The following is a 14,336-nucleotide window of genomic DNA, read 5'->3' as shown; positions in this document are numbered from 1 at the left end:
AGAAAAATGGACAAAAACTTCTAGGAGTAAATGGACCGAAATTAAAACTAGATTCGTGCTTCCTATAATTAACATTGTTCGTCTATGATATAAGAGACAAAACTTTCAAAATTCAAAAACAGTTGATGATGTTTCAGCTTTATTGAAGTATAATTGACAACTTAAAGTTAATATTTTGAAAAGGCAAAAAGAGCCCTGGCCAGGTAGCTCAGCAGTTTACAGAGTCATCCCGATATGCCAGTGCCATGGGTTTGATCTCTGGCCAGGGCACACACAGAAATCAACTAGTGCAGCACAAATAAGTGGAACAACAAGTCAGTGCTTCTCTCTCTCTCTCTCTCTCTCCCTCTCTCCCTAAAATAAATAAATAAATAAATAATTTTTTAAAAGAACTATGAGGCATAAAAGAAAAAGGCAAAAAGAACCAATAAAGTTGTCAGGTACGAACTTATGGCAAAGAGTTTTACCAACACTCTTCAAACCAAAAAACACAACAAAATTTTAAAAGTATAGATTCTTTGAGATATTAAGGCCAAGATTTTTCCCTTCTTCATATCCTCTAAATCCAAATTATGAGAAATAATTCACTCTGACCACTGAGAACATTTCTTCTGCCCAGTGACATAATTAGAAAATTTACTTCTATTATTTAATTTATTCGTTCCTATCCTAATCAAATTCCAAGAGTGCAGGAGAAAGCAAGAGGATATAATTTCCCCTAAAGCCTGGGATTGAGGCATAACTAAACTTATAACATGAGACATTTAAGCACTGAGGGAAGCCCTGATGGTAGGGGAAATGAGCCACCTTTATGGCCTAAGGAACAAATTGCAGATCTCTAAGGCAGATCTGCAGAAGAATTTATCCAGGAATCAGTCTCCTCCAAAGCTGGACAGGGAGGAAGTGTAGGAAGTGCAGCTTTTCTAAAAGGATGACAGGTGTCACTTGGAGACACTCTGGTTTCCTGAGGAAGGGAAGGAGACATTGAAACATCTTGTTTTGTGCGTTTTAGATCTTCTTTGTTTTCCACCATCAGTAACTGTTCTATCTCCTCTTTCAAAGATAAACTTGCTTGAAATTCCTGTTTGGGTAGCTTAAGGTGTTTTTTCTGATTTATTCTCTGGTCCTCTGACCCCTCTGACTCAGGGCAAATGACTTTGTTACTGGAATCCTCACGGACTTCTTGCTTTATGGGAGGGAAATGTGGAGGTTCTGTTGTAGTTTGTTTACTCTTAGCTTCTTCTTTCAGCAAATTTACATCCTCATGAGATGTAAAACTTGGAGCTTTATCTAGCCTAGAATTTTCACAAAGTAAGAAACCTCTTACTTTTTCCTCTTTCTTTGTTGTCTCCGTCACTGATTTCTTTGGATGTAGCAGTGTCCTTATTAGGAGTCCCTGTGCATTCATCCTATATTCTTTTGCAGCTCTCTCTCTGCGCTGCTTCTGGAAGTCCCTGAGTTGCAGCAGTTCCTCTGGAAGTTCCATACATGTAGGCTAAGAAAAGAAAAAGAACACAAGTCTCTTATATCTAAACTTCTGATTATGCCTTAAATCACTTCTGCTATACTTAACAGTATTTGTTTGGCAAGTGAGGATCTATTCAAATGTATTCTTACAGTACCCTCTAGTGTCTTAAACCATAGTAGTACTATTTGTCAAGTAACAAATATTTTGAATCCAGTTTTCTGTGTCTGTGTGTGTCTATGTATCAAGGTTATACAGTGAAAAGTATGTCTCCCTTCCAACTGTGATTACATAAAACTACAATAATGAATATTTTAAGAAAATGTACTCTTTGTTACAGGAGCTAAATAATTTTCCCAGGTTGCCTGTCTTTGCCTTTGTTCACTGTATTTTCGCCATACAGAAATTTTAAAGTTAAATTTATTAATTTTTTAAGAGTTCTGAATATTTCTGTGTTGCATAGAAAAGCACATACTCCTACAACTCAGAAGCAAAAGAGCAAATAATCCAAATAAAAAATGAGCAAAGGCCCTGAGCAGGTGGCTCAGTTGGTTGGAGCATCGTCCTGTACACCAAAATGTTGCAGATTTCATTCCAGATCAGGGCACATAACTAGGCTGCGGATTTGATCCTGGCCGTGGTGTGTACAGGAGGTAACTGATCAATGTTTCTCTCAATGTGTTTCTCACATTGACCCCTCTCGCTCTCAAATCTATAAAACATATCCTCAGGTGAGGATAAAAAAAAAAAAAGGACCCGAATAGACATTCTCCCAAAGTAGGCATTCAAATGGCCAGTTGGTTTATGAAAAGATGCTCTGACAGCACTAATCAGGGAAATGCAAATCAAAACCACAATGAGATTATCACCTCAAACTTGTTAGGATGGCTATCATCAAAAAGACAAGAAATAACAAGTGCTTTGCAGGGGAAATGTGGAGAATAGGGAACTCTCATACAGTGGTCACATTAAGGTAAATTGGTATAACCATTATCAAAAACAGTATGGCAGTTCCTCAAAAAATTAAAACTAAAACTATCATATGGTCCAGCAATACCACGTCCTGATATATATCCAAAGGAAATAAAATCACTGTCTTGAAGAAATATCAACAATCCCATTTATACTGCATTATTCACAATAGCCAAGATATGGAAACACCCTAAGTGTTCATCAAGGGATGAATGAATTAAGATGATGTGGTCTATATGTACATAGAATGAAATATTATTCAGCCAGGAAAAGAAGGAAATCCTGCCATTTGTGACAACATGGATGAACCTGGAGGGTATTATGCTAAGTAAAATAAGCCAGACAGACAAAGACAAATACTGTATGGTATCACTTATATGTGGAATCTAAAAAATAAAATTTAAAAGATGATTTTAGAAACAGAGAATAGAATGGTGGTTGCCAGGGGTTGGGGGAAATGAAGAGATGTTCAAAGGGCATAAGCGTTCAGTTATAAGAAGTATTGGTTCTGAGGATCTAATTAGTGTACAGCATGGTTATTTACTATAGTTAATAATTCAATATTGTATACTTGAAAGTTGCTGAGAGTACATCTTAGGCATTTTCAGCACACACAAAAAAATTAACAATGTGAAGTGAAGGATGTGTTAATTATCTTGATCTTGGAAGCATTCTACCAATGTGTGTGTGTGTTTACTTTAAATATATACAAATAATTTCTTCAATTATTCCTCAATAAAATTGAGGGGAAACAAAGAAAAGCATTCCCAACTGTGAGATCATTTTCTTTTAATTCTGCTTTTCCCCTAATAATTTTATAACTCCGTTTTTTTTACATAAATACTTGAAGTTTGTTTTGGTGTAATGAAAGAGCTAGCAATCCAACTCTGATTCTCCTCCCCCACAAGGTTTAGTCAATTCCCTAAGGCCATTTACAGAATGATTATTTTTGTCTCATTGATTAAAAATTCTACCTTTATCACAACCATACTGGCAGATATATATTGGATCTATTTCTGGGATTTCTACTCTGTTCCATTGATCTGCCTACACATGTATCAGTCACAAACTGTTTTATTGTTTTAATAATCTGACAGGACTTATTTATGTCTATTGATCTCTATAAACTATAATCAGTTTGCCAAAATAATGCTGGTGTTAATATTTTTATTGGAATAGAGTTAAATTCAAAACTTAATTTAGGAATAATATATAGCTAAAAATACTTAGTGTTCCCATTCAAATTCTCTTTTATGTCACTCAGTAATATTTTAACGTTTTCTTCATCTCTATATTCCACATTTCTTGTTAGACTTATTTCTAGATAATCTACCTTTGTTACAATTATAAATTGATGTTTTCTTTCATTAGCTTTTCTAGGTGTGTATATGGATACAGGAAAGCTATTAATTTTTATGTTATATTTGTTCCCACTTTACTAAATCGTCTTTTTGTTTGGGGTTTCTTTTTCAGTTGATTCTCTTCAGTTTTCACTTGTGTGATAGGCATGTCATAATTCTGGTCCCTCCTATTCAATTTTTATAGTTGAAAAAATTCCATTGGCTAATAACTTCAAAAAATATTAAAGTAGTGGTAATATTCATCATTTAAATTTTTTTCTTTATATTAATGGGAATGCTTTTAGTGTTCCCAAACATTATGTAGTCTTCTCGCTTGAGATGTGTTTTATCATGTTAATGTATCTATCCCAACTTTAATCAGTAATGTATGCAAAATAATGTAAATGTTTCTAGCATTAAACAGTGAGAACATCATACAAAACAGTTATAAAATTGTCCTTGGTTTTACAATGATAAATAAACAAACATTAAAATTCTTCAATCAAACAACGTATGCAAGAATTTTTATGTTTTTGTTGTTGTTAAACAGTGAAAGCAGAACACAAAAAAATAATAAATTTTTTCGGCATTTATGAGATAATCATAAGACTTTCTTGGCTCTAGTAAAATGGAGAATTTCCTAACATTAAACTATGCTTGCAAATAGAATCCAGTACATATTAAAAGTAAAATAAAATACATCTAAGTGGGGTCTGTAACCAAAAATGCTAATATTGTATTTAGAATTCTACATCAGAATTCCTAATTGAGAATCCAACACCCAAATAGTAAATACTTTAGCCTTTCTGAGCCACAAACTGTCTCTGTTGCATGCTTTTGTTGCTATTGTTAATCCTCACCCAAGGGTATTTCTTCCACTGATTTTTAGAGAGAGTGGAAGGGAGAGAGGGAGGGGAGAAGAGACAGGGAGAGAGAGAGAGAAAGAGATGGAGACAGAGAGGGAAATGAAGAGAGAGAGGGAGAGGGAGGCAGGAGAGAGAGAAACATCGATGTGAGAGAGACACATTGATTGGTTTTCTCCCACAGGGGCCCTGACTGGACTGGGGGTCAAACCTGCAACCCAGGTATGTGCCCTTGACTAGGGATCGAAACCCGAGAACCTTCGGTGCATGGGCCAGTGCTCTAACCACGGAGTAACACCAGCCAGGGTCATACTGTTTTTTTACAATCCTTCAGAACTGTAAAAACCATTCTTAGCTTGCAAGCTATGCCAAAATAGGCCATGGGCCAGATTACGTCTTAGGGCAACAGTTTCTCAACTCCTTGTCTATAGTTTTCTTATATTGTACTGGCATCATAAAAATAACTAATGAAATCTTAAATCTACCCATTCTTTGATAGAAATATTTATCAGAAACAATTCAGTATTGTGAAAAAATGTTCAAGGTGATGGATTAAGCCCAAGCTACAGCCCCTTCAAAAATATTTATTACCAAGTCTGCCTCATGAAATTTGCTGCTGCTGTGAGAGTGGGTGTCACTGTGCCCTCCATGAGGAATAAAGCAGAAGCAGAAGTTCTCAAGTCACAGGCACAGAGAGCTGCACCTACCTCCATGCCTCCCAGCCAGTCTGCAGACCCTTCTCGGTAGGTGTTTAGGTACCTGTCCACCAGGGTGGTTAGGTCAGACATCATCTCATCCAGGAGTACCAAGCGAAGGGGTAGCAGGTAGGTGGCTTCTAGGGCCAAAATTTTCAGTAAGGAGGGTGAAAGAGGTCGTGTGAACCACACTTCTGTATTTTCCTAGAGACACCAAAACAATTTTCTCTGAATAGTAAGCAAAACTTTAAAGAAAATAATTGTTTATTTAAGTGTTGTTTAACTTAAAACATTATTACTGTCATTTTCCTCAATTATCTTCTTTTTTAATTTTTTAAATATGTTTTTATTGATTATAGAGAGAGAGAAGGGGAGAGGGAGAGGGAGAAAGAGAGAAACATCAATCAGCTGCCTCCTGCATGACCCCTACTGGGGATTGTGCCCACAACCAGGGCATGTGCCCTGACTGGGAATCAAGTCAGTGACCTCTTGGTCACAGGCGGACAGTCAATCACTGAGCAACACCAGCCAGTCCTCAATTATTATCTTCCACTTTCACACTACAGCTAGCCTTCTGAGAACACACACATACACACACTTAATGATTCAGGGGAGAAAGGGAAAGACAGGGAGAAGGAAGGAGGGTGGGAGTGAAAAAGAGAGAGAGAGGAAGAAATCAGGACTTATTTAAAACTGGAGGCAGCACACTTGGTTATATGGCCAAAATTATAGCCAAAATGGTTTAGACCCCAGTTTAGCATGCAAGACTATCAGAAGCTAAATAAAATCTACCTTACTTTGGGAGAAATAATTGGGATTATTTTTGTTCTATCATTTAATCCAAATTCCCAACCTAATCACCCTCTTGTCCCAACTTAAAAATGTATTTCAACCTTGGCCAGTGTGTATCAGTTGTTAGAGCACTGGCCCGAGCACCAAAGAGTCGGGAGTTCAATTATCCATCAAGGGCATATACCTGGGTTGTGAGTTCAATCCCCGGCCCTGCTTAGGGTGTGTGCACGGGAGGCAACCAATCAATGTGTCTCTCTCACATCGATGTTTCTAACTCTCTCTCTCCTCCTTATACTTTCTCTGGAAAAGCAATGGAAAAAATATACTCGGGTGAGGATTACAAAAAGTTTTTTTTAATAAAAATAAAAATTAAAAATCAATATAAAAATATCCTCGAGTTAGGATTAACAAAAAAATATATATATACTTCAGAATGCTTTTTTTTTTAAACCCTCACCCGAGCATATTTTTTCCATTGCTTTTCAGAGAGAGGAAGAAAAATATTGATGTGAGTGAGACCTCGACTGATTGCCTCCCTCACGTGCCCTGACCAGGGCTGGGGACTGAACCACAACCGAGGTACATGTCCTTGGCCATAATCAAACTCGGGACCCTTCAGTCCACAGGCCGACGCTCTAACCACTGAGCGAAACTGGCCAGGGCTCAGAATGCTTTTAAATTGACACACAACAAATCTGGATCCTGGCTCTTACCCACTTGAGACCACAAACAAACTGTTCCCACTTAGAACAACTTAAGATTTTAGCAACACTCATATGCTTACACGGCAGCTGTCATTTCTCTATAGAATATGCTGATAACCCCACTCAGAAAATTTAACGTCTGATGGGACATCATTTAATACTCACCTGAATCAGTTTTTGTCTCTCTTCTAGAAAGGAGAGATATTTAGGGGCTACTTTAAGGTGTCTGATTAAACTCTCCTGTAAAGTACTGATGCAGTTTGGAAGAAAGCCACCTGTTTCCATGGAAAATTGAAGGACATCTGCTACCTGTGGCATTAAAAATAGACAATCAGACCAGTCTGTAGAATATATACACAGAGCTATCTCCTGGCAGAAACAGTAGAAATATATTTAGAGAAATATCTTTAAATACCATTTTCCCCAAGGAACAATATGAAAATTTAAAGTTGTACAGTCAACTTATTCTGAAAAGTTGGGGGGGGGGGGGGGGAAGCACCAATTTCAATGTGTTCTTGTCTACTATCTTTTCCACTTCTTTTATTTGCCTGCCTTATGGTTATTTATTATTTTTTGGTGCCTTTGGGGAATAGGGAAAGACAGATAAAATTCAAGAATTATTTTGCCCAGCCAGAGTGGCTCAGTTAGTTGAGCCCTGGCCTGTGCACTGAAAGGTTGCCAGTTCAATTTCCTGTCAGAGAACATACCTGGGTTCTGGGTTTGGTTCCTGGGTCAGGGAACATACAGAAGGCAACCAACTGATGTTTTTCTCTCACATCAGTGTTTCTCTCTCTCTCTCTCTCTCTCTCCCTCTCTCCCCCTCCTCTCCTCTCCCTCCCTCCTTCTAAGCACATCCTAAAAAAAAAAAAAAAATTACTTTTATTACTTATTAGCAACTCTGGTAAAGTTTTGGTAAGGAAAGCTAATAAAATTAAGAATCGAAATAATTATTTATCTGTGTGTAATAGGCTAAACGATGGCCCCCAAAGATATCTCCATCCTAATTCCTGGAACATATGAATGTTATTTTATGTGAAAAAATGGACTTTGAAGCTGTAATTAAGTTAAGGATCTTGAGATGGAGAGACTATCTTGAATTATCTGGGTGGGCCCTAAATGTAATCACAAGTGTTCTTATAAGAGGGAGGCAGAGGGAGGTTTTACTATGACAGAAATTGGAGTGATGCACTTTGAAGATGGAAGAAGCACAAGCCAAAGAATACAAGTGCAAACTGAAAAAGCAAGGAAACAGACTCTCCCCATCAGATTTCCAGAAGAAACCAGCCCTGCTGACACCTTGATGTTAGCCCGACGAAAACGATTTCAGGCGTCTGACCTCCAGAACTGTAAGAGAGTAAATTAATGTTGTTTTTTAAGATTTTTTTAAATACTGATTTTTAGAGAGAGAGGAGGGGAGAGGGAGAGAAAGAGAGAAGCTCGATGTTACAGCATCTATTGGCTGTCTCCCACTAGGGATCAAGCTGGCAACCCAGGAATGTGCCCTAACCGGGAATCAAACCAGCAACCTTTCAATGCACGGGACAACACCCAACCAACTTAGCCACACCAGCCAAGGCAAATTAATGTTGCTTTAAGCCACTAAATCTGTGATTTGTTACAACAGCAACAGAAAACTAATACATTGTGTTAAAGGAAAACAAACTGGAAAAACTCTCAATTTCTGCTTCTTGTACTATGGAAATCTGAAAAGTAAATTATGGAAAGATATACCAGTATCTTCATTACACAACACATATGGGGTCTAATCAAGAAGCCTGATAGCCTCAAGGGAACAATGAGCAATTCTCTTATGTTTTGGAATAAGCACAAAAGCAATCTCTATAGTGAAAGATCCTGAAAGGCAGCCCAAAGGAACGTGTAAATTAGCAGATACATAAAGGGCAAATTGAATCACATATAACAAAAAATTGAAATTTTAGGAATTTCTGTTCAAAATTAATTGGCCAACTCATTAGTTTAACCCCTCTCCAAAGGCTCTAGGGCTTATATATTCAAGATCTCCCTTTCACTGGCATAAACCTAGAAGAACCTAAGAAAACATAATGAAAACTAGTGTTTTTCCTGTTCTCACAGCCAAACCAGCTCTAAGAGATAGTATAGTCTAGAAATTTCTCATTTCTCTAGCTTCCCTTAGAGCAGAGAAAAATCATATATATTCAGGCTATTTTGGACCAAAATAGGCTTTTTGGCCTATCTAGAATCACCTGCATCCCTGAGCTAGATGCCAACAAGCCTTAACTGACACATATGTGGTAAAGGCAGAGTAGTGATTGTTCACCTCATACTATGTCCCATTTCAGACTTCTGAATGGCCCTCAAATTGTTAGAGTTTCTGAATGTTATAGAGTATGGAGCTTACTTCTTATTTGACAAATTCTGGAGCAAAAAGAGGGGGAAATACTAAATACTTTTAAGTAACTTTTCTGCAGTAATTTTACAGCTCACCAAATGATCTCACATATTGTACAAACACCTTACATGAAAAATGAGTGGCAATGGACACACACACAGAGACTTTCAATGACTAACCAGACAAGGCCTATTTTCTACAGGAGCTATGTACAGTAGATTAAATTCAGTGTTTCCCTGCATGTACCTGTGTATCAAAGACATTATTCAGTAAAATTCCATACTGATGAGAGAGGCAATCAGAAAGCGAACGACAATCATGGATAACCTAAGGCATCAGAAGACAAAGACAGAGTAATTAGAACCTGGCTGCTAATTTTACTAGCAGAGGAATCAGTGTACACACTCACCTTCAAAATCTTCTTGTCTTCTAATACCATCTGAAGTCCATTGTTGAAAGCACGATTTCCCAGAAGGAAAATATCAAACAAGTAGACACGGCTATTTGTGGCCACCTACAATAAACCATCCAGACACTTGTTATAGAATAAGGAAGAACTAGGGAAGGGGATCTGAGGATCAAGAAAGACATGTGATAAAATATTTAACATCCTTGCTTTTAAAGTAAACAATAGGCATTAAATATTCTTAGAGAAAATGTGTTTACATTGATCTTAAATAAAATAAAAACCCCACAGAAAAACATGATGCCTGTGATTTTTGAAAAGAAAAGAAACAGACAAGGCTGGTGATTTAGCCTTTCACTTTTTACTATCCCAATTTTAACATTTTACCAGTCTCACCTATGGCATTCTAATACCCCAGGGATTTCAGGTTTAAGGGGAATGAACAATATTTTGTTAACACAAAATGACATTTTATTTTTTGAGTTCCATAATAGGCATGAATGTGTTAGGTATTACATGAAATTACAAGAGAAGATTCCTGTCCCCTAGCAGTATGAAACAGGTAGCAAATACACTGGCACAAATGGCAGGATGTGAAACACTGTTTTACAGATCAATTTTGTCCAATCATAAGAATTCTAGATTGTTTCTGATCATAAAAGTCACAAAAGCAGTACAGCTGACTAATCCACTGAGTCAGTGCAAGGCAAAAAAAAGATTCAAATAGATCTAGAGAGGCAGCCACGTGACAGTCTGATGCCATCTTTGTCATTTCAGGAGCTAACTGTTGGATAGCTACGATTGCCAGGACCCCTGTTCCCATTCTCAGATCATTCATGATGCTTGCTTGAACATGACTCCTAGGCTAATCAATCCCTTCTCCTTTTTTCCCTACATCTTTGAATATAAAAACTGAATAAACACTAAAATTTTGGGAAATAATTCTCTGCTAGACTTTGTGCTCTATGAGAGAAGATATGATGTCAAATTCACCACTATATACGCAACTAGAACAGAGTCAGGCATATGGATGCTGCTATACATTTCTTCAGCGAATCAATGCATGCCATACAATATTCCCATTTTTATATGCAAAAATGTACATGGCTCCAATAATATACATTCAAATCTATATCCTGCTTTTTCCATTCATGAACTTTCAAATATTTTTCTATATTGTGCTTGTCATCAATTTTTGGCATCCTTAAAGGACTTAAAAAATGTACTGTAACTTCTATTATTAACTATTTAAGTGGTTTCTGATTTTTCACCATTGTAAATGATGCCAGGATGAATATATTCTCACATATTTTTCTTCATACTTGAATTATTTAGGATAGATTCCCAGAAGTGGCCCTGAGAAGTGGGCCAAAGGATACAACAAAAATTTCATGACTCTCGACAAATATTTGCTACCTTCATCTTATTTTTTTTTTAATTTTAAATAATTTTATATTTTTCTATTACAGTTGACATATATCACAACCAAGTGATTAGATACTTATATAACTTATGAAGTGATCACACTGATAAAACAAGTGCCCACCTAACACCATACATAGTTACTTGACAATATTCCCTATACTATACTTTATATCCCCATGACTATTCTGTAACTATTTTATACTTTCTTTTTTTATTTATTATTTTTAGAGAGAGAAGAAGGGGGATAAAGAAAGGAGGAGAGAGAGAGAGAGAGAGAAACATCGATATGTTGTTCCACTTATTTATGCATTCATTGGTTTCTTCCTGTATGTGCCCGGAACAGGGATCCAACCTGCAACCTTGGCATATCTACCCAGCCAGGGCCTAATTTGTACCCCTTAATCCCTTCACCTTCTTCACCCATTCCCTCAACCCTCCTCTCATCTGGCAAATATCAAAATGTTCTCTTTTTCTATGAATCTGTTTCCATTCTGCTTGTTCATTTATTTTGTTTTTTAGATTCAACATATAAGTGAAATCATAGGCATTTGTCTTACTCTGTTTGACTTATTTCACTCCACACAATACCTTCTAGGGTCATCTATGTTGTTGCAGAAAGCAAGATTTCTTTTTTTTAATGAATGAGTCACATTCCATTGTATGTATGAACCACTTCTTCTTTATCCATTCACCTACTAATGGCCACTTGAAGTTGCTTCCATATCTTGGCTACTGTCAATAATGCTACATTGAACATATGGAAGAGTATGTCTTTTCAGTGTTTTGGGTTTGTTCAATAAGTACCCAGAAGTGGAATTATTGGGTCTTTCTTTGTCTCTTGTTATAGGCTTTGCTTAAAAATCTGTTTTGTCTGGTATAAGTATTGCTATCCCAGCTTTTAAATTTTTTTTCATTTTCATGAAATACCTTTTTCCATCCCTTTACTATCAGTTTCTATGTGTCTTTCATTCTGAAGTGAGTCTCTTGTAGACAGTATTCGACTACCCTATGTATTTGATTAGAGCATTTAATCCATTTGCATTTAAAGTAATCATTGATAGATATTTATTGCCATTTTATTGTTCGTATTTTTTATCTGTTTCTTGTTAAAAAGAGCATTAACATTTCTTGTAATACTGGTTTGGTAATGATAAATGCTTATAGCTACCCAGCCAGGTGTGGCTCAGCGGTTGGGTGTCGACCTAAAGTCCAGGAGATTGTGGTTCAATTCCCAGTCAGGGCACATGCCCAGGTTGTGGGCTCGATCCCCAGTTGGGGGCATGCAGGAGGCAGCCGATCAGTGACGACTCTCTCATCATTGATGTTTCTATCTCTCTCTCTCCCTCTCCCTTCCTCTCTCTGAAATCAATAAAGATATATTTTAAAAACAGCAATGCTTATAGCTATTTCTTGTCTGGGAAGCTCTTTATCTGCCCTTTGATTCTAAATGATAGCCTTGCTTGGTAGACTAATCTTGGTTGTAAGTCCTTGCTTTTTTTTTTTCCTTTACATATAATTTTATTTCAGAAGTTTCAGAAAAGAGTTACATTATGTATTGTTAGGATTAAAAAATCTACTTAATAGAGTAAATCCTTGCTTTTTATCACTTTGAATACTATGTGTCAAACTCTTCTGGCTTGCAAAGTTTCTGTAGATAAATTAGCTAACAGTCTTATGGGAGATCCCTTGTATGTAACTGTCTTTCTCTTGCTGCTTTTAAGATTCTTTGTCTTTAATCTTTGGCATCTTAATTATGATGTGTCTTGGTGTGGGCCTCTTTGGGTTCATCTTCTTTGGGACTCTCTTCCTGGACTTATGTACCTTTTTCCTTTACCAGAATAAGGAAGTTTTCAGTCATTATTTCTTCTTCTTTTTTTTTAATATATCTTTATTGATTTCAGAGAGAGGAAGGGAGAGGGAGAGAGAGAGATAGAAACATCAATGATGAGAGAGTCATTGATCGGCTGCAGCCCGCAACCTGGGCATGTGCCCTGACCGGGAATCGAACCCTGATCGCCTGGATCCTAGGTCGACGCTTAACCACTGAGCCACGCCCGGCTGGGCTCAGTCATTATTTCTTTAAATAGGTTTTCAATCCCTTGCTCTCTTCTCCAATCTAGTACCCCATGATATGGATGTTGTCATGCTTGATGTTTTATTCCAGAGGTCCCTTAAACTACCCTCATTTTTATTTTATTTTTCTGTTCTTTTTGGGTGTTTTCTGCTACTTTGTCTTTCAAATCCCTGATTTGATCCTCTACTTTATCTAATCTGCTGTTGATTCCTTCTAGTGTATTCTTCATTTCAGTTACTGTATTCTTCATTCTGTTGTGTGTGTTTTTATAGTTTCTATGCCCTTTTATATGCTGTTGAAGTTCTAAGTTTTTTGAGCACCCTTAGAACTATCTGGTAGTTTGCTTGCCTCCATTTCATTTAGTTCTATTTCTGGAGATTTCTCCTGTTCTTTCATGTGGGACATATTTCTTTGTCTCCCCATTTTGGCTGCCTGTGTCTTGTTTCTATGTATTAGGTAGATCTTCTATGTCTCCCAGTCTTGATAGAGTGGCTTTATATAGTAGGTATCCTGTAGTGCCCAGTGGTGTAGCCTCACCAGTCAACCAAATTGGGTGCTCCAGATGTGCCCCTTGTATGGGCTGTGTATACCCTCGCATTGTAGCTGATGATTACTATTAGCATGTCAGTTGTCCCAATGCACCAAGGTTGTGGGTTCAGTCCCCATCAGGGCACACATGAAAATCAACCAATGAATACATAAATAAGTGGATCAACAAATCAATGTCTCTGTTTGTGTCTCTCTTCCCCCCCTCCCTTCCACAGACAAGATGAAGCAGAAGAAAGGATCTGTCAACTTGAAGACAGGCAGTGGAACTCAACCAATCAGAGCAGCAAAAAGAAAAAGAATGGAAAAAAGTGAAGACAGCTTAATAGGCTTGCAGGACAACATCAAACAGACTAATATTTGCATCAAAGACACTCAGAAGGAGGATGAAATAAAAAATGTAAATAGTGTTTGTCAAAGTGCTTTGTAAACTGTACAGTGCTATATAAATATACTTTGTTTTAATAACCCTGTTATTAGATTCTTTAAAAAAACAGGCTGTATCTCTGAAGTGGCAGGTGGAATGGGAATTTTTCTTTTCTCATAAGCCTTTTACCATTATTTTATTTTATTTATTTATTTTTGCTTTTAAGAGAATGTGATACTTTGATTTTAAAGTTAAACACACAAAGAGGACATAGAGGGGATAAATGGTGATGGAAAAAATATACATAAATAAAAAC

At 36.9% G+C, this 14,336-nt stretch overlaps 1 protein-coding gene across 2 annotated transcripts in view; it reads right to left on the bottom strand.

Annotated features, from left to right (window-relative positions):
• Positions 1 to 697: 697 nt before the first annotated feature.
• EXD1 (exonuclease 3'-5' domain containing 1) overlaps positions 698 to 14,336 on the bottom strand; it is a 31,210-nt gene continuing 17,571 nt past the window's right edge. For both annotated transcript variants that reach the window (XM_016220390.2, XM_087822204.1), the window contains 5 exons: positions 9,612 to 9,716; positions 9,449 to 9,529; positions 6,997 to 7,140; positions 5,348 to 5,539; positions 698 to 1,495 (listed from right to left, as the gene is read on the bottom strand). In XM_016220390.2, coding sequence (XP_016075876.2) covers positions 839 to 1,495; positions 5,348 to 5,539; positions 6,997 to 7,140; positions 9,449 to 9,529; positions 9,612 to 9,716 — 1,179 coding nt within the window. In that variant the 3' untranslated portion in view covers positions 698 to 838. The remainder of the gene's footprint in view (positions 1,496 to 5,347; positions 5,540 to 6,996; positions 7,141 to 9,448; positions 9,530 to 9,611; positions 9,717 to 14,336) is intronic.

The sequence above is a fragment of the Miniopterus natalensis genome, chromosome 1, assembly GCF_054644295.1.
Source record: "Miniopterus natalensis isolate mMinNat1 chromosome 1, mMinNat1.hap1, whole genome shotgun sequence".
Taxonomy (NCBI): domain Eukaryota; kingdom Metazoa; phylum Chordata; class Mammalia; order Chiroptera; family Miniopteridae; genus Miniopterus; species Miniopterus natalensis.
Note: the sequence above shows the minus strand (reverse complement) of the source record. Positions and strands in the feature narration are given on the sequence as shown.